Source organism: Lactuca saligna, chromosome 5, assembly GCF_052625555.1.
Source record: "Lactuca saligna cultivar CGN05327 chromosome 5, ASM5262555v1, whole genome shotgun sequence".
NCBI lineage: Eukaryota > Viridiplantae > Streptophyta > Magnoliopsida > Asterales > Asteraceae > Lactuca > Lactuca saligna.
The window spans coordinates 256,095,416-256,116,125 of NC_136421.1; the positions used below are offsets into that span (position 1 = coordinate 256,095,416).

The 20,710-nt window shown below is 30.8% G+C and overlaps 2 protein-coding genes and 1 long non-coding RNA gene across 6 annotated transcripts; all 3 read right to left on the reverse strand.

Moving 5' to 3' along the window:
- Positions 1-293: 293 nt before the first annotated feature.
- LOC145047453 (uncharacterized) lies at positions 294-4,017 on the reverse strand. The gene is made up of 2 exons (XR_013682237.1): positions 3,556-4,017; positions 294-859 (listed from the first exon to the last, which is right to left on the reverse strand). It is a non-coding gene; the product is annotated as an uncharacterized LOC145047453 (long non-coding RNA).
- A 1,643-nt stretch (positions 4,018-5,660) lies between these two features.
- On the reverse strand, positions 5,661-10,122 carry LOC145047452 (peptidyl-prolyl cis-trans isomerase PASTICCINO1-like). 3 transcript variants are annotated; one of them, XR_013682235.1, is made up of 9 exons: positions 9,452-10,122; positions 8,548-8,622; positions 8,306-8,454; positions 8,124-8,220; positions 7,967-8,036; positions 7,450-7,576; positions 6,957-7,074; positions 6,337-6,423; positions 5,661-6,204 (listed from the first exon to the last, which is right to left on the reverse strand). XR_013682235.1 is itself a non-coding variant. In XM_078995724.1 (6 exons), exons 3-5 carry the CDS (start codon positions 8,441-8,443, stop codon positions 7,996-7,998), a joined length of 276 nt encoding a protein of 91 aa, XP_078851850.1. In that variant the 5' UTR covers positions 8,444-8,454; positions 8,548-8,622; positions 9,452-10,122; the 3' UTR covers positions 7,857-7,874; positions 7,967-7,995. The 3 variants fall into 3 exon arrangements, 1 of the variants encoding a protein (XP_078851850.1); XR_013682236.1 differs by lacking the exons at positions 5,661-6,204; positions 6,337-6,423; positions 6,957-7,074 and adding an exon at positions 7,280-7,308; XM_078995724.1 differs by lacking the exons at positions 5,661-6,204; positions 6,337-6,423; positions 6,957-7,074; positions 7,450-7,576 and adding an exon at positions 7,857-7,874.
- Positions 10,123-13,905: 3,783 nt separating this feature from the next.
- On the reverse strand, positions 13,906-20,284 carry LOC145047450 (serine carboxypeptidase-like 17). 2 transcript variants are annotated; one of them, XM_078995721.1, is made up of 14 exons: positions 20,066-20,283; positions 19,807-19,952; positions 17,571-17,647; positions 16,561-16,683; positions 16,173-16,275; positions 16,021-16,058; positions 15,771-15,872; positions 15,586-15,672; positions 15,332-15,487; positions 15,156-15,227; positions 14,924-15,072; positions 14,447-14,560; positions 14,306-14,360; positions 13,906-14,161 (listed from the first exon to the last, which is right to left on the reverse strand). In XM_078995721.1, the coding sequence occupies exons 1-14, from the start codon at positions 20,242-20,244 to the stop codon at positions 14,078-14,080; spliced, it is 1,485 nt and encodes a 494-aa protein (XP_078851847.1). In that variant the 5' UTR covers positions 20,245-20,283; the 3' UTR covers positions 13,906-14,077. The 2 variants fall into 2 exon arrangements, with proteins under 2 accessions (XP_078851847.1, XP_078851848.1); XM_078995722.1 differs by lacking the exons at positions 13,906-14,161; positions 14,306-14,360 and adding an exon at positions 14,678-14,754 and having other exon boundaries at positions 14,462-14,560; positions 20,066-20,284.
- Positions 20,285-20,710: the final 426 nt, after the last annotated feature.

A 20,710-nucleotide genomic window follows, 5' to 3' on the forward strand; every position in this document is an offset into this window, starting at 1 on the left:
TTGTTCAAAAATTATACCTCTAAAATGATAATGGTATACATCCAGCATTATGTTAAAACTAATAAATTAAGTATAATATGTTAAAAGTTAAAGAAACATAATTTTATAAGTAGAAGTAAAGATATTATTTTAATACTGAAATTTAGTTTATATATTATTACACTTTAGATTTGATATTTATTGAACCTAATTACCAAATTGTAATTATTATTATTAAGAAATTGAAAAGTCATTGGAGTTTCAAATGAATGTGGTGAAAGGAAAAAAAAAATGAAGGATTCAAATGCATGAGATTCAAGAAAAAATGTTAGCTTTATAAGTATGTATGATATTTATGATTTAAAGAAAAAGCCCACATTGATTTCTTTAACTCCACCTTTCATTCGTCTGTTCTAAAACCTGGAACTCCTTCATCGGTTCTAAAACCCGGAACTCTATAACATTACAATGGGTGATACAAGGATGCACATCATTATCAGAGCTTGACTCTTATATAAAATGAAAAACTAAGCCCTCAATCGAGCCTAATTTTCAAAAAGAGAGTTTGAATTTAATTCCTACCAATTAGGGGAATCGGATCCATCTTGCCTGGTGAGTTAAAAGTTTGAACTTACATGTTAATCAAATCCTCTTTCTACATGAACATCTGATCCAGGATGACGATGAGTGCCATGGCAACAATTGAATCAATCTCAGGTTGCAGTACAAACAAACAGAATACGTCTCTACCAAAAACGACTTCTCCCACCGCTTCCTTTAGCCTAATCAACCACGCGGCGCTGTTTCTCATCATAAACACGGCGCCACCTCTACAAGTACGATCCTTCAATCTTGTACATCACCTTCTTTGTCGTGGATCCTGGAGCATGAGCACTTTGTGTTGGATTTTTTAATCTGATTTTTGTACTTGATCTAGATTGTTATTAGTTTCGATTTTTTGATTTTGATTTCTGAGTGGGATGTTGGCGATAGAATGGGGAAGTGAGATGGTGGGTTCGAAGGTGTACTATGGCTAATATGGATCGTTTCAGTTTCGATTTTGGGTTGTTTTTTTGTATTGTCATACCACCTGTACAGGATTCAAGTTTCATGTTCATCTTCTTCAGTGTGTGTCTCACACAATCGGTAAAGGAAAGAAAGAAAATAAGGTGAAGGGAATACATCTAAATGCAAGAATCGATTGTTTGAGAAGGGTAAATCAGATCTTTGATGGTGGAATCGAATGTTTGAAAGAAAGAAATTGCATCTCTAATGTTGGAATCGATTGTGAACAAGGGTTAGATTGCAAGTAGGTTTACACAGGAGAGAGAGAGAGAGAGGCTCAACTTTATTATTTATTTCTTTTTTTTAATTAAATAGAAAAAACATAATATATATATATATATATATATATATATATATATATATATATATATATATATATATATATATATATATGTTCAGGTTCATTTGAGACCATGCTAATTTTGTGAGACCGTGAAACCAAATCTAAAAATAATTTTAAAATGCAAAATAAATGGAAAAATCCAAAAAAAAAAAAAAATTAAATATTATTTTCGGAACTTTAATTAACTAAAAAAAATTAAAAAAAATCCCGTTTTTTTTAAAAATACGTGAAATATTCTAAATAGAATATTACACTGACATATTCTAAAAAATAATTTTAAAATGCAAAATAAATGTAAAAATCTAAAAAATCTTTTTTTAAATATTATTTTCGGAACTTGAATTAACTAAAAAAAATCCTTTTTTTTTTGAAAAATACGTAAAATATTCTAAATAGAATATTACAGGTGTACATATTCTAAAAATAATTTTAATATGCAAAATAAATGGAAAAATCAAAAAATTCTTTTTTTAAATATTATTTTGGGAATTTGAATTAACTATAAAAAAAATACATCTCACGGTCTCACAAAATTAGGCCGTCTCACATGAACCTAACCCTATATATATATATATATATATATATATATATATATATATATATATATATATATATATATATATATATATATATATATATATATATATATCGGAAAAGTGAATATACCCTTAAGGGTATATAAGCTTAGGTACCCAAACTCACCATACTACATCATTTTGTATCATATATAGACATTGTAATTATCCAATGTTCTTATAATTCAACTTCTAAATTGAATTACTTCAAAGATTTTTATAAATTTCATATTTATCTTCCTCTTACATAATTGTCATTTTCAACAATAATATATATAGTCTAGTAAGTGTTCGACAAAAAGATGTGATGTAAAAAGCAGATAATAGTGAAAATTTAAAAATATTGAATATAAATCAAATTAAGGATTGAAGTTTAACAATATTATAATAAATATATCAAACAAAACGACGTATTATTATGAGTTTGGGTACCTAAGCTTATATACCCTTAATGGTATATTCACATTTCCCTATATATATATATATATATATATATATATATATATATATATATATATATATATATATATATATATATATATATATATATATATATATATATATATATATATATATATATATATATATATGGTTACATTCATTTGAGACCACCTATAATTTGTGAGACCATGAGACGTATTTTTTTATTTTTTTATTTTTTTTAGTTAACTCATGTTCCGAAAATAATATTTAAAAAAAGAATTTTTTGATTTTTCCACTTATTTTGCATTTTAAAATTATTTTTAGAATATGTACAGTGTAATATTCTATTTAGAATATTTTACGTATTTTTCAAAAAAAAAAGAATTCTTTTAAATTTTTTTTAGTTACTTCAAGTTCCGAAAATAATATTTAAAAAAATAATTTTTAGATTTTTCCATTTATTTTGCATTTTAAAATTATTTTTTAGAATATGTCAGTGTAATATTCTATTTAGAATATTTCACGTATTTTTCAAAAAAAAATGGAATTTTTTTTTTTACGATTTTTAATATTTTATTTAGCTAATTCAAGTTCCGAAAATAATAGTTAAAAAAAGAATTTTTGGATTTTTCCATTTATTTTGCATTTTAAAATTATTTTTAGATTTGGTCTCACGGTCTCACAAAATTAAAATGGTCTCAAATGAACCTGAACCTATATATATATATATATATATATATATATATATATATATATATATATATATATATATATATATATATATATATATATATATATATATATATATATATATATATATATGAGAAGGATATTACAATCATTTCCATTTAGTGAAGAACCAAAAACACAAATAAAATACCTCAAAATGACCATGAAGCCAAATGAAACGAGGTTTGGACTAAACCTCGGAAAAAATACATACCATAAGGACCATTTTTGCAGTTTTGTCTTGATTTTTTTATATTAAAATTTTTTGAATTTTTGCAGTTTTGTCTTGATTTTTTTATATTAAAAATTTTTGAAAAAAAGTCCCTTATTTAACACGTAAAATGACACATTAAGAATCCATTGCACTAACAAAAGTTTATTGAACTACAATAACATTTTCTCAAAAAAGAAACTAAAATCTAATGATTTGAATAAAAATACCTATTACATAAAGAATGGTAGAAAGAGCGGAACAACCAGGACCTCCGGTAAGCCAAAGAATGAGAGGGTCGCTTTGTGGGCTCCCTTAAGATGGAATAAAGTAGTAAAATAATTGAACGTCATTGGATTCTCCTACCCCAATATAACTTACAACACATTCATGTCATGATAAGTTAGCATATAAGCTTTATTAAAGAAAATATATGATAATAATCATAAACGGTTGACAAAATTCTATTACAAAGAAAGTGACCTTACCCAGTTTCAAGTGTGAGGCAATGTCTTAACTAGGATCCGTGATTCAGTAACCTCCAAAGAAACTAACAAAATAAAAACATAAAATAACAACGGAATGTTGAAGCTATTAAAAAGGCTCGAAGGTTGAAGTCGAGATTTTGACCTTGATTTCATGCTGCTTAATTCTAAGAAAAAAATATTGTAAACAAGATTGGGAACTTAAAGATTTCTATCTCTTTAGGTAGTGGTAAAATCCACACCCCCAACGCTATTATTGAATTCAATAGTTAAGCTTTTCGTACAAAAGCTAAAATGTTATAAACAAGAAAAACGTTTTTTTTTTGTCACACATGTTTATGTTTCCTTGGTAGACGTTTAATCAACCAAAATCAATTAAAAAACAAAAGTCAAAGACATTTTTATATTGTTTTTTTGTTAACTTAAATCAATTTATAAATAAACTATGATATATTTGGTCATTGCGGTTTGCAAAAAAAGAATACCGCATATCATTTTGAGAAATTTTGGGCACGAGGGGTCAAGAAATTTCATGTTTGAAATGAACACCAATGTTTTTTTTTCCGACGATCTTAATTTTTTCAGTTAAGTCCAATATAAAATGGCATGGTCGTTCTTTCTTGTTAATGCCATAAACCATTTTTGTAATTTTGTCTACTATTTATTATTGTTTTTAAACAAAATTGTAAGAATTATCCATGTGGTATGTCGAAAATTGGCACTTTGGGCCAAACAGGTTTTGACTAACACAAATTGTCAAAAAGTTTCCATTTTGTTGATAGTTTGGTCCATTCTGCTTTAATTTTTTATAAAATAACGATTTTGTCCTCTATATTTTCTTTTTTAATTTTTGTATTACAAAAATAAAAGAAGAAAACAAAAAAAGAAAAGAAAAAATACCCTCTCTCTCTCTCTCTCTCTCTCTCTCTCTCTCTCTCTCTCTTGTCTTGCTTACCACCAACAAAAGAAGAAGAAATCGGCGACTGTCTCCGAACTAGGCTACCCCTCCACCTCCTCCGGCCAGGTAGCCTCGCCCCAAACACTAGCTTCGATCGTTGGTGCCCTCCCTTTGAACCTCGACAACCTACAACGAGAGAAAGGAGATCGAGAATTGATGTTATGGTTTCATGGCGGCTAGGGTTTTCAGATGGGTGTTTCGCTACTGGAAATCGAGGCGGAGACACCTACAATGTACTGCTCGACGAAGCTAGGGTAGCTTAAACCCACGATGAGACCATTAACAAAACCGGATTTATGTCAAACTCTACCCAAGTCTGTTCAAACACCACCTCAGATCTGTATGAGAGAAGCAGAAGAAAAAAATAACGTTTTAGATATGTGTGTGCGTGTGTGTGTGTGAGAGAGAGAATCGATTTTTGGGTTTTGTGTGTGTGTGTGTGTTTGTGTTGAATCTGTTGAAAAATCGATGGATGTTTGTGTTGATTTGTTTTTGTGTTCTTTAGGTTTCATGTGTTTGTATGTTCATTTGATTTCGTGTGTGATTGTTCATCTATGGGTGGTGGCGGACGGTGCTAATGATAGATGTTCTTGAGTGTTCTTGAGGAAGAAGAAGATGGAAAAAAAAGATGTATCTAGGATAAATAACATGAGAGAGAAAGAGAGATCGAGAGAGAGAGAGAGAGAGAGATCGAGAGAGAGAGAGAGAGAGAGAGAGAATTACTACATGCGTGTTAATGACACGCAATGCGTATCAAGGAAGCCCCTGTCATCAATGAAGATGACACACATTTTTGCGTATCGTAATTTTAAATGTTAAAAAAATATATTATTTATAGAATTACTAATTTTCTATACAAAAAATACAATACATTGCATAAAATTTAATATCATACAAATAATCGATCCATGGAAAGATAAAACAAATCAATAGAAGTTGTTTTCTCCCTATACATGATTATTACATAAAGTGAAAGATAACATAAACTGAAACTCACCCGAATCATATGCATAGCCTCACATTATCTCAACATGGAGTTTCCTTGAGCAGGTGTTGGTGTTGGTGTACTGGAAGTCAACAAACCAGTGGTGGAATTCATGATGGAGGAAGAGGGGGGTCTTGCCATCTTGATGCCTCTAGTCATCCCACACATAACACCCATACCGCTTCCAGCTGGAAACATGCGTACACCTGTAAAATGTAATTTAGAATATTTTAAGCTCAAGTCCAAAACAAATAAATAAACTTACTTACAAATAAGATTAGTTTCAATTCATCACATAACTAACATCACACTTCTGGCTAACAAAATCCCAAATACAACAAACAGAATCTCAAATCTCAAATTCTGAATAGGAGGTTTTGAATTTAAAATTGGAATAGCATATCTGATTCATATCCCAAAGCTTCAAGATGAGCAGCTATCGCCTTGTTCACTGGTGGTGGTCCACATCGTAAAATATGTTCACACAACAAACATATAATATGTATTTTAGCCTTTTTTACCACTGTTGAATAAATATTTGAAAACATGTTTGAATGAAAGGAGTAGAATTAGAATAAGATACCTTGATATCAGATGAAGGTGCAGGTAAATGGTCTTGGATCATTTTTTTTCATACAAACCCAACGCCACCTGTCCATCCCTATGGTGGCTTCACAAATACAAAACCAGGCCCTTTATTTTAATTTATATTTTATAATAAACCCAAAAATTATTAGGTTTAATTCAATGCAACAAACAGCAACCTACTATCATTGATTTGTTTATCATAGGCTTTTTGTTACTAAGAATAATACCTACCTGATTCAATACATAGTAAACTTTGAAGCGATTAGGGTAATTAGAAGTAAGTCCCTCCAGTTCTTCGTGTAAGTATAATTAATCCCTCATCAAATTATTTAAATTATCCTTAATTTAATACTTTGGAAAAAAAATACAAATTCATTAATCTAAAATTCCAAAAGTAGATGACTCCTCTTAGAGAAAATGGAAACTACTTGTTTTTGTTTTTGTGTGTGTCATGGAAATTAGCATTTTATTAATGTATAGTAACAAGTAGAATCGAAAGTTGTTCCTATCTTCTCTCATTTGTGTCGTGAATTTGATTATCAGAGTTGCAACTTCTTGGTGACAAGCTTGTTACACAAAAAGTTACTATCAAAGAAGTATATAAAGTTCGCTTACTTTCAACTGATCGATCTCATATAATGTACGTTGGTTCACCAGATTCACCATCTGTATTCATAGGGGTAAATTTGGAAACAATGTAATATCCAACAGCTCCTAAGGGTATACGAAAAGCCTGAAATGAAAATAGTTATAATTAATCAACTAAAATCATGTATTTTTATAAGTGTCCATGTTCATAAGATCATAAGAGTTAAAAGACCACTAACCTTGGCCAATTTGGATGGCTAAAATATAGTGTTTATCAAAAAAGTAAATATGCAAATAACTAATATAAGGAAATCAACTTCAAGAAGCTTTTCAAAGATACACATTAGCTACCTTGTATCTCCTTCAAGTATGAAATAATCTATTAAATATGAAAGAAAAATCTATATTAGGGATGATAAGTTGGTGGTTATGTGTTTTTCAATTGAGGCTAAAGAGAGGGTGTTACCAACAGAGACAATATTAGTAAAAATTAGAACAAAGATATTGTTAAAAACATTACCTGATCAGAGTAGTATTGGCCCCTCCTTTTATACACAAGACTCGCTCTTTTTCTGATATGTCATGCCATCTGTCTGGGATAGTAGAACGAGCTCTTCAAACCTATGACTTCAACATTTTCACATAACCTGAAACCAATAAAGATGGCGCTGAAAGGATTGAGAATGTGTATCAGAAATCAATCATTTAATATAGATAAGTTGTTAGAGGCATTTTTACAAACAAGTGGTGTGCACCATGAAAAACATGTGGAATTAATCTATCTAACGTGGATGATGATCACTAACTCCCATGATCTAACAAGCATTCATATCTAAGTATCCGAAATTAAACCTTTAAGCTAGATAAGTTCAATTCTTTGGGCGAGTAACGATAAGATGTAAGAGACATTTTTACAAGATGAGTCCAATCCATACCAGTCCAATCCTACATATTATACAGAATACACCACTAAAATGACTCATCCATAATTCCAGATGCATCAACTCAAATACTAAAAATACAATAAAATGTTTTACCTTTTGCATTTCAAAACCAAGAAGCTCAATCACCCATTCAACATAAGCACCTTCAGGAACATTATCTGGCCTACTCACACAACAAACAAACAAACATCAATATTACTTCATTTCATAATTTTACATATTTGTATGTATTAAGTTATCAGAAATTTACCTTGTGAACTTGTCATAAGCATAATCAGGGGGGCAGGTGACATGTGATACCTCTTCAGGCAACATAGTCGAACACACATCTCAAAACCTTCAGGTACCTAATCACAATCACAACCTCATATTACAATTTACAACAAAACTAACTAACACCAATCACATTTTTTATTTAAACTCAAAACTTACAAGCCCTTCCCCTGAGGAAAACTCCAAAGGTTCTCCATCATTATCAACTTCTGTATCATAGAAAACTATCTTTTTCTCAACAAGAAGCATGCCCTTGTAATGGACACGTAGTCTACTGTCTTGAAGAGGGCAATCCATAGGAAATTCACCTAATTGTTTCAAAATTCACATCCAGTGTCATTACTGGTATAAACCAAGGACTAATATGCAATTATGTGTTACTTGAAGGACTGAGATAGCACCTTTTCCATCTCTTATTCGACGTTTGATTAGACGACCATCTCCTATATGTTGAAAATAAGAGCAAATAAAGATACCTGAGACAAAAAAAAAAAATGGAAACCTTAATAATCAGAATTAACCAGACATCCAGACGAAACAACACATAACGAGAAGGAAGAAGAAAGGTTATTGTTTGTTTATTGCTTCCGGACAGGATGAGGACTTTGTTCTTTTTGAAGAACTAGCAATAGATGCACGAATAAGTCCAAATGGGCCATTACTACAACAAATCAATTTTATTCATGAAGTGTTAAGGGATTACTACAAGAGGGGAATGTCGACTTTCAATTTCAAATGAAGTATTAGAAGACGTTTGACCAAAAACCTAATAAAAGTCGTCGGAGCCAGAAGCACGGGAACTACCGGAGGTATTATTGACATGAACAACTTACCTGATGGATTTAATAAGCAAGTCAGGGAATGAAACCTATGTAAAATTCACACAGATATACATGAAAAGAGATGACTGCATCAACATTTGCAGTCTGAACACCAATATTTAGGAAGTTCATAAAGTTATGTCAGAAAGGAATTGTCAAAAACACAAATTTTAAGATAGTTTACGGTCGGAGATCGTGATTTATATCAAGTTGTTTCTCCTGTAGTAATCTATAATAAATCTATCAAACAATCAATAACCAATTTCACCAAAACAAGCATGAAATCGAACTTTTCTTTTTGACAACATAATAATCGAGATCAGCTTCAAGTGAGAACGATTTTCAACTCCAATCAAGTAGACAACCCCAAAATAAACCCAGATTTAACAAAAACAACTGACCCGTTGTCCCCGGGGATGATGACTTTTGGAAGCGTTCTTCTTCTTTAAGGCATCGTAATTTAAAATAATAGACGTTAACTGACCTGTAGAGACAATCGGTGATGGAGAGCGACGGTGGCTTGGACCATGGTGGTGAGCGACGTTACGTAGACTAAATTGATCGGAACTGATAGCGGTAAAACTGAACTGCGATGACGCAATCGATTTGCGAGACCTGAAGACCACAACGCCTCCAGTCACCGCCACTGGCAACCCACGCCGTCGCACCACCAATACCAACAGCGACAACTGAGAGAGTTGATAGTAGAAGAGGAAACATCGACAATATCCACGACAACCAAGACTTTTAAATCTGTAAAGGGACAACTGATTACGACTTTTTAGGGTTTGTTGAAAGACCTGTGGGGGTGTAGTGGTGGTTCTGGGCTGTTGCGAAGGCAGTGTGGTGGTGGCTCAGGGCTGGTGTTGTGGTGCAATGTTGTAACGGTGGAGTCCGAAAGAAACCACAAATTGTGATGGAAGCTATTGTTGTTGGTGATGTCTGATTTATCAAAAGAAAATCATTCTTCGGTCAATCGTCTATTTTGTGAAAGAATATATTACTATTGCAAATGCATTATGTTTGATTAGGGTTTGCACATAGAAGGAAGTGAAAGTCGATCCGAGAGGAAGGGGTTTGCAGAGAGAAGGAAGGGAGAGAATGAAGTCGATCTGGCGGGTGTAGAGAGTAGAGAGGAAGAGGAACGCGGGTGTTCAAAATTTTGGGGGATTTAGTTTTCCCCTTACCTATCAAGGAGTCCAGAAACGCGCGTTTAGTAAAAATTATAAAGCGACGTAAAAATTATTTTTGTTTCTTGGACATTAATTTTAGGGCGCGCAAAAATACCGTGTCCTCTATTCTTCAAATTTTGGAAGGTTGACATTGTTTTTAGGGGCACACAAAAATGCGTATCGTAAATCAGCGAGTGTTATTGTTTGCGCATTATTAAAGGGTATTTTTCTTGTAGTTATACTAAAAAATGGTACTTTTATGTTAAGTGTTGTATACCAAAATGGGAATATATTATTTTTCTTTTTAATCAATGTAATATTTTTTTGAAGAAAGGGAAGGTGTGAAAACGACAACATCTGCTACCCAAGTTTCTTAAAATGACTATGATTTCATGTATTCATTTGTTAAGTCAAATACGATATATGATTTCAGAATGATAAAGTAAGATGATGAGTACTCATAGTGTGTGGTTTAATATGGACCATGTATATTTTGCCTCAAGAGAGAAGGTAGAAACAGAGACAAAGAGAGAGTGACCATGCAAAGATTGCTAAAAAGTAGTAGACATAACTAGACCAAGTAGGAATGAAGTCAACATACTTATGAGGGTCAAAGTCGTTTATTTTACTAGCATATGTTATATTCAAACTATTTGCCCACAAAGCTTAATAAAAATTTGGGATGTTTTATCTGAGAACCAAGAGAACCAAATGATTGAGCTATTCAAAAAGGTGCGTATTAATTTTGTTTGAGACATAATAGTACTTTTTCATTTTTCCTCTAATTTGTAGATATCATGTTCCTTGCTTCTTCTCAATTTGAGAGTTGAAAGCATTATATTCATTTCTCAAATGAATCGCAACTCATTTACAATATGTTAAAATTTAATATAATGACTAGATTTTTTATTGAATTTTATAGATAATCATATTTATTTATTTATAACATAAAAATATTTTTAACAAAGACTGAAATAAAAAATTTATAACATAGAAAAGCATATGCACACACATATCCCACCCACTCACACACACATTCCACTCACTCACTCACACACACAACAGACATAGCCACATATACATGTCCTATCACAATACGTAAAAGAATGGTGGAATATGTGAGATAGCTAATTAGGTATAAGAAGTTGAATGACAGGGACAGATAATGAACATTCAATACCAAAATAGAAATTAAAGTACCGTGATAACCATCCGCCTTTAAAGGTATAGCTAACTACCTCTTTCGATAATAAAAATTTATAAGATTAATCAGGTAGTGCCTAGAACTTGCATATAAAGTTCCTTAAAATAAAATAAAAATAAGAGAAATTCCATATCTTGTCCAGAAGTCCCATAGGCAAGTCTAGGGAAAAAAAACGAACATGGACTGTAACATACACCACCACCAGATGCATAGATTATTGTAAACAGTCAGATTAATGACAAATTAAAAGTTTCCTGTCAATTTAAAATTTGCAATTCAGCTAATTGCGGTATTTGAGAGGGATGGTATTACTGAAAAAACATAAAATCATATGTACCTCAAATAAAAATGAGGCTCTGTCTCTTTTTCCTTATCAAATCAATAGTTATACACTACTCAAATTTGAAAATGTAATTAACTTAAATTTGACAGGGAGCTTTTGTTTTTGTTATGATTCAATTTAACGTCTTTGTTTATTATTTCAAAGAAGCTTAAATGTATAAGCATCTGTTTTTTTTTTTTTACCACAATTGCCTGCCTCCCAACATATGCTTGCCCAAAACCAATGTTCCCAACTTATATATAGAAGAATATTAACTTGTATCAGCATATAAGCATCAACGATTATTCTATAGAATGTATATAACATGATTATCCAAACAACTACCATTGGTAGTTTCATCTTGAATCTGAAAAGTTCCCAAGTACCTACATATATTGCCCATTTTCATGATTATATAAGACTTGCCTGACACTTAACCATCAAAAATCTCTGTTCCCATACTACCCCAACACAAAACACCTTTAACTACCCTTGAAAATAGATAGAAAATGCAATTAGGGCTAAGAAAAAAACGAATTAAGCTAGAATACTCAGAATCAGGGGAGCAGAAAGAGTCAAACGCTGAATCAAATACTTATACACTTCAAATTGCCAACTGTAAGAAAACAGTAAGATGAATGTAATAGATAGGCGCTTGGTGAAGCAGCGGAGATGTGTTTGATGAAGGAATTGGGGTGTCGCTGGAACAAGAGAGAAGAAAGTGGCATAAGGAAGGCATTGGGGGAACAAGGGAAGAGGCGATGGACAGATAATGGATTGCAGTTGAACCATAATAGGAAAATGGAGTTATCTTGACCCAAAATCACGATCCACAAGAGGAATATGCTTCACCTTCAACATGTCATATGTTTTTCTCTAACTTTTCATACGTACGCAGGTTCAATGGGTTTTGAAGAAGAAAAAATCATATTGGGATATAGGTGTTCTGATGGATGATGGAAACGGTGGGATACATGTTTTGAATCGATACCACAAGCGGTAGAGAGAACTGATGTGATGGTTGAGTCACCTGTGAAGGATTTAGTTGGGCGTTTTCTTGAAGAAAAATTCGGAGTTGTGGTTAATGGAGAACGGGGATCGGTGGAAGAATTGAGAAGGGTGGACGATTCGTCGGGGAAAAGTGTTTGAGTGCAGAATTCCAGAAAGAAAAGTGGATACGGCACAATGGAACCGAGTCATAAGAAACGGTGGTTATGTCCATGGCGTCCTTTCAAGAGAAAGGTGACGTGGCGTGAATAGAACCGGCTTAAATTGATGTAGAAGGCACGACAATAATAGGGTTTTCATATATATATATATATATATATATATATATATATATATATATATATATATATATATATATATATATATATATATATATAGGATGTAGATCCGGTAAGAATTTATTTTTGGTAGAAAGGTAAGAAGTTTTTTTCTACATATTTTTTTGACGAACAAAATAAATGAATCACTAGATGATTCATTTGTAAGATGATTCACAAGAAAAAAATTCCCAAAAAAACATCTTTATGATTCATTTTTAAGTAAATTAAGAAAAAATTTATTTTTATGATAATTTTAGCGAATAACAACAAAATCATTGTATAAATAAATCATCGAGATGTTTTTTTGAGAATTTTTTCTTGTGAATCATCTTACAAATGAATCATCTAATGATTCATTTTGTTTGTTCGCGAAAAAAATATGTAGAAAAAAAAAAAACTTCTTACCTTCCTACCAAAAATTTCATTCTTATTTGATATTGACTCTCTCTCTTTATATATATATATATATATATATATATATATATATATATATATATATATATATATATATATATATATATATATATATATATATATATATATATATATATATATATATATATATATATATATATATATATATATATATATATATATACACACACTAGACTAAGTTACACTTTGGTACCCTCTACAATACATAAAGTACTAGTCTAATAGACATAAATTTCAGCCGCATATAAGTAAGATGATATTTGGAGTAAACATATAAGTGTTAGTACGATGCTATTCTATTTATATGTGTTGTGCGTTTAAAAAATCATATGATAATGAATAGTCAAAGTTAAATTATTTATTTAAACACCATAATTTGAAGAGAAAAATTATACAATTTGTCAAATTGTAAATTTTGGTTGTATGTATTCCTACAAAGGATCACATGAATAATCCATTTGTGATGAACAAGATTCGGAAGCTGAGGATCTTTCCCTTTGCAATGTAGGTTTTGATTTTTGAAGTTATTTATGATCGAATTAAAAGTGTAATGTACTTTCAACAAAAATTATTACTTAAACTCCCGCTACAACATGGTTGCTTAAATCGGTCGTTATAAGACACAAATATCAAACTCCACTATTGTTGCTTACAAAGCATCATTAGCAAGCCACATTATCAGCATGTTGAAACATTCTTTAGGTTTGTATTCTGGAGCTGTGTGACCTCCTCCCTTTAACATTACAAAATATTCAACCATTAAAATCATAACAAGAAATGTTTCTTTTTCCTCGTGAAAACTATAAAATTTATTTTTTTTCAATAGGTTCAACAAATAATCCTTCTAATTATAAAGTCAAGGAATATAAATTTTCACCTTCAAAGTAGCAAATGTCAAGTTGTATTCATGGTGTGAATATTTCATGGTGTATCTGCAAAAAATAAGATAAAAGCGAAGTGTCGATATATTGTCTTTTTTAGCTTTTATTGTGATGATAGCAATGAAAACGCAACTAACCCGGCTACTTGTTTGTCGAAAAACCAAGGTCTCCAATCATTCACAACTAACAAATTTAGAGATTCAATCCATTTCATTGTTCCCAAATATGGATGCACCATGTCATGATCTCCACTGCTCAAACAAAAGACATAAACATGCAAGAATGCAATGTATATTTGTTTGTTTTCAAGTTCTTAGAGGTAGTGTTTAGTAAGATGGAACTAGTCAAAGAATAGAATGGTTCATTACATTCGAATAAAAAATTGTTTTATTGTCCAATGGAATGTTGTAATAAACCATTCTTGAAGAAATGTTCCACTCCATTCCTATGTGGCAAAAATGTACCATTTTATTCCCTTTTGGATTATTGATATATTGCATACCAAATTGTGCCTAAATACCACATGCATACATGGACAAGATCGACCAACAATGTACGCTAGGAGAAAAAGAAAATTAAAAATTAAGAAGAATAGCTAAGGTTATATATAATACCTGTATACAAGAGCTCGACAATTTTTATTAGCAAGGTGTCTATGATAGGGAACAGTATTCAGGACATTGTGTGTGTAAGAAATGGGTTCCTTATCGATATAAAAAAACAGGGTTTCATTGCAACGTACCCACTCGATTTTATCAAATTCCTGTTGATCATAAGATTATTAATTATCCCATCACATTGTATTAATTTAAGAGACCTGAATATAACTCACTATGAACTACAAACCTCATCAATATGAAGAGCCTCTCGCACGTCTCTACGGTTAGCCCATACATAACTGAATAAATAATGATCATCCTATATACATAAAAGACAAAATTATAAAAATTAAAAAGTTTCATATCTTTCCCTCGTTTCTAAACAAAACCATAGGGAAGCATATAGTTTGGAGAGAGTAATACGCGACACCCTTGTATCTGAACTTGCGTTAACGACCATATATCCATAGAGGCCTTGTCAAGAGATCTTAACCTCCTCCGGAAGAGATCGGATTTTAAGGTATTTGAAGTGTCACAAGCAGGTTCTAGAATCTGAGGCTTGTTAATTCTTCCAATACACTGACATCGAAATAGAAAGACATGCATTAAATTGAATACATACTCTCATGATATCATTACTAGCTAATAATCCAAGTTAAACTGTATAGCTCATGTACCTTATCCACGACTTGAAGATCATTTATGCAACGATTGTTGTCCGGATTTACATTAATGTACTCTCCGTGGCAATTTTCTTTAGTCGACTACAAAAATTGATATGCAACTTAATTCCTAGTCGTATTACAGAAAATGATACACAGGAACTTAATGTATTAGTGGGCAACTCAATTGTAGTTTTTACTTTGTAGATTTGATCTGATAAGAGTCCGACGCGATGAACAAATGGGATTCTTGAATTACAGTCGCTACTTGTGTCTGTTAGAGGATTACCAAGCATGTACCCCTAATTTGAAAAAAAGATATATCAAGTTCAACGATCGATGAAAAGATTATTTAAATATTGTTCAAGCATTGCAGATGATCAAATTCATTGCAATCAAGAGTATACACCGACAATTGTTTATTTTGGATATTGATCAATTAGTTTGTACCTTGATGTTTATCTTTGGCCCTTCTCCAACTTCATTACCTACAAAAGAGGGAAACAAAGCAAGCTTTATAGCACACAAATCAAGTATTTGTGAATCAAACTAGTGTTTTTCAAACCCAACTCTATAACAAGAACGTCAATTATTTTAGATACCTTTGTATATTTCCTGAATAATCATTGGCCCCACTATGCCCATGTAGGACTCACCACCAAGATAAAATGGATTGTTGAGAAATTTAGGATGATCCACAAGCCACTGGTGGCATAGACATAGCAAGAAAAAATTCATGATCTTAGCTAATTTTACATCTAAACACAGACAGATTAAATTATGCTCCTGATGCTTGGATGACATGAAATGTATCATTGTCTTATATATTGAAAAAGTCAGTTATAGAATTAGTAACGAATCCATTTACAAGAAAAGAACTAGAGCATATGTTAATGACTTCGATTTGTAGACGGCTATATTTATTATTTGGTGAGATATGTTAACTCAAAAAATTGACAAAATAAACTTGTTAGCATGAAGTTACTATACCTTCCTCAGAAAATCATATGCATGCATTGATGATAATGTGTCATTTGTTATGTAAGCGTCAAGAGTTTTTGCATAAGAGAATCCGGTCCCAGCAGGTTGATCGAGGAATACTATGTTGGCCACCTAAAATGCAACCAAGATTTCATTATATCAACAAACTTGTACTCAGTTGGGTTGTGAACATCAAACATGTCGAAGATTTTCAAATGAAAAAACCCATCCTTAGAGCATCTCTAAGAAATGTATTTTATGACTAATTACTGTTTGATGTTTTTGTAATTTATCATTTAGTTCCATTGTAGTACATACTTTTTTTTGTTTTTTTTTATTTGACCGATTACGATATATAGTGGTCGATACACTTTTATATTTTGTATATCTAACTCATCATCCTTTAATCATATTTTATTTTACTTCTTTAATAATATTTTATTTTTAATATTTTTTTATTTTGTTAATTAATTATTTTTTTAATATATAATGACACTTCACTTTTGAAATATAACTTTATAACAATTCCAAATATATATATATATATATATATATATATATATATATATATATATATATATATATATATATATATATAACAAAAATCAAACATAATTGTATTTATACTTTGTTGTTTGCAACATTTTAGATGTTATGTGTTAAAAAAGAGTAATGAAATGAGTAAGTTTGATAAAATATTTTAGTAGATAGGGATAAATTAGTTATATTAATAAAATAAACTATTTAAAGAGGTTAACCGTTGGAGATATCATTTAATTAGAGGTTAAAGTTAATAAATGGATGGGTTGATAATAATTTTGAGTCATAACATAGATTAGGTAGGTTATTGAAGATCATGTATTTATAAAAATCACTATGACAAGTCAAAAACAATTGCCAAAAAACAAGCAATCTATATTTCATACTTTTCTATTCTTACATATCAACTCAATTTCCACAAATATTCAAAGACAATATTGATTAAGGTTTGTATAAAATACATGGTAACAAGTATGCACCTTAGTCCAACTGTGAGGATTTATATCAAGCATTGGTTTCTCCAAAGTGGAATTTGCATAGTTGAATGTGAAGGGTCCTATACATATAACCACCAACGCATTTAATACATATACATAGTAGGACTATCAAATCTGTATCACATAAAATCAACCAACATGTTATCTACTCAAGTAAAAAAGTTGGTGGCCTGTTTGATTGGTAGTACAATTTCAATTGACTATATATGTGTGTGTGTGAGAAATCTTATATTTCAATTGTCAAGTGAGTTTGTTGTTTACAATTTTAAGACTAATTTTAGTAATGGTCAGTAGTTATTACCATAATAAATAAATAAATAAATTACTATAAAGTCGATTCAATAAAATTCTTAGTTAAACGAAGAATCACTTCATTATTCTCTTTTACCAAATGAAAAAATTAATCCATGCCTTTGTTAGTATTTAAATATTACAATTGTAAATTAGAAATAAGTTGATACATACCATTATAAATTTATACCAAAGCAGCCAAACAAGTGAGTTCCAAGTATATTTAATATGATATTGATAGCAAAATTTGTATAATACACGGTTTGGGAAAAATAAATCAGTAATGTACCATATTCACTCTTAATACATGCATTATGATATTAAAATACATATTCTTAATATATTCTTAATATGATATTGGTAGCAAAAATTTGTATGGTACACACTTTGAGAAAAATAAATCGATATCATATAATATTCACCCCTAATACATGCATTATGATGTGTAAAATACATATTCTTGATGCAAGATAATAAGAATAACATGTCATGTGTCCTACTAAATTTGTATATTCCGTACAAGGATGTGTCTACCAATCCAAACCAAAATGTTTGCCAATATATAAAAAAAAATTGCAAACAATTTATCATTCTTAAAAAGAGCATATCCAATTATACATCTCATTTAGAGGTCAAAAACACTACCATTTGCGCACGGGCGATGCAGGATTTCATAGTATGGGTTGCACGGGAAGATTAGGGGTTGCATGATAGTAGAAAAAATAAAAATTTTAAAAAAATTCGAAAATTTTTCCACTGCAACCGGAAAATTTAGGGGTTGCCGGTGCCACCCCGAAACCCCCCTAAATCCGCCCTTGCATTTGCGTCATCTAAATCACCAACATATAAAACAAACTCTTGTTTTGATAAACCTATCTCAATTATTCATAAAATTTTAAATGTTTATAAATGGGACCTAAGATGGGCCCTACCATTTTATTTATTAGTTTAATGTATACAAATCATATTAAATCATAAAAGACAAACAAGATGTTGTTATAAAAGTAAAAATATATGTGATAATATTAGTCTCATTTCTGTAAAACTAAAAATAACGTTAATGATACAAAAATGTTTGACAAAAATACTATTCTCGTTTTAAATTTATCTATTAGCTCCTCTTAATTACATAATTTACTGATTAATATTTAGATGGTCTTTTGTATTTATAATACATTAAAAAAGAAATACACAAAGTGGAAAGATTACATTTTTAAAGGAGACTGAGATGAAAATTTATATTAAATGGTGGGTCCATCTGTTTTATATGCATGAAATGCTCATACATTCCACACCACATATGCATGGACCCAACGTCTCGATATGTTGTTACCCTTAACATTTTTTTTTTTTTTGGGTTGTCACTGCTTAGATGATGTACCAATAGCCCCTTAACTTTTAAAAAATCTTGATACACAATTTTATTTTATGAATTGAAGTAGAGTGGTTATAATATTTATAATTTATGTCTCAACTCTAAAGTCAGATTTCTTTTCTCTCTTTATCTCCCTTTACCCACATTAAATAGGAACACATGCCATTTTGATCTCCATTCCTTTCAAGCCATATGAAAAACTGTTATATTTAATGTTTTCGTAATAAGAACACATGCCATTTTGATCTCCATCACTAGCTACTTCGTTTGCATTCTAGTGTTTTGTCAGCAGTAATTTGAGCAAGATAACCATGGTATTTTTGCTGCAAAAGCAAAGTAACTAAATGCCAGAAAAACAAAACAGAACAACCACGTTACAAGATAGTAATTATTGTTTTGGTTTTTATTTGCTAGCTAGATGCTTGGTGGTGTTTTAACATAACTAGCTTTGTGAATTTTTTATAGTGTGAAGTTGAATGGTAGAAAGAGCTAAAAATATTGTCAACCCACTGAAAAAAGAAACTAAAAGCTAAAAATCTTGGTCAGAAATACCTATTTCATAAAGAATGGTAGAAAGAGCAGAACAACCAGGCCCTCCGGTAAGCCAAAGTATGAGAGGGTCATTTTTTGGGTTTCCTTCAGACTCAATGAAGTAGTAAAATAATTGCACATCATTGGATTCTCCTACCCCAACATAACTTACAACATATTCATTTCGTTATAAGTTAGTATATAAACTATATTTGAACAAAAGATATAATAATAATCATAAACGGTCGACAGAATTCTATTACAAAGAACGCAACATTACCCGGTTTCAAGTGTGAAAGGAAGATCACCAAGCCAACCTGGAAGTGTCTTAACCATGAACCCTGATTCAATGAGCTTCGATGAAACTAATAGAATAAAAACATAAAACAACAAGAAGGGAATGTTGAAGCCGTTAAAGAGGCTCAAAGGTTGAAGGTGAGACTGTGACCGTGGTTTCATTTTGCTTCTAAGAAAAAATATTGTAAACAAGATTGGAACTTAAAGATTTCTATCTCTTTATGTAGTGGTAAAATCCACATCCCCTATAATTTCTATCATATTAGCTTTTCATACAAAAGTTATCATGCTGTAAACAAGAAAAACGTTATTTGTTTCCAAGAAAAATGTTTATGTTTTTTATTTGGATATTTAATCGACCAAAATCAATTAAAAAATAAAAAAACAAAAGACATGTTTATATTGTTGTTTGTTAACCAAAATCAATATATATGCCCGTTTGCCTTTTATCGATATGTATTGAACTATATTTGTGTTTATAATCCACAAATATATAAGTATTTTGTAAGCATGATCGAGCTATCAAAATTTGTAATTTGCTCTCTCACAACTTACAAAGTAGTGGCCTACCGGCTAAGGCATTGATCGGTGTTCAAGTATTGAGGGTTTCAACTAGGAGTTGGCCACG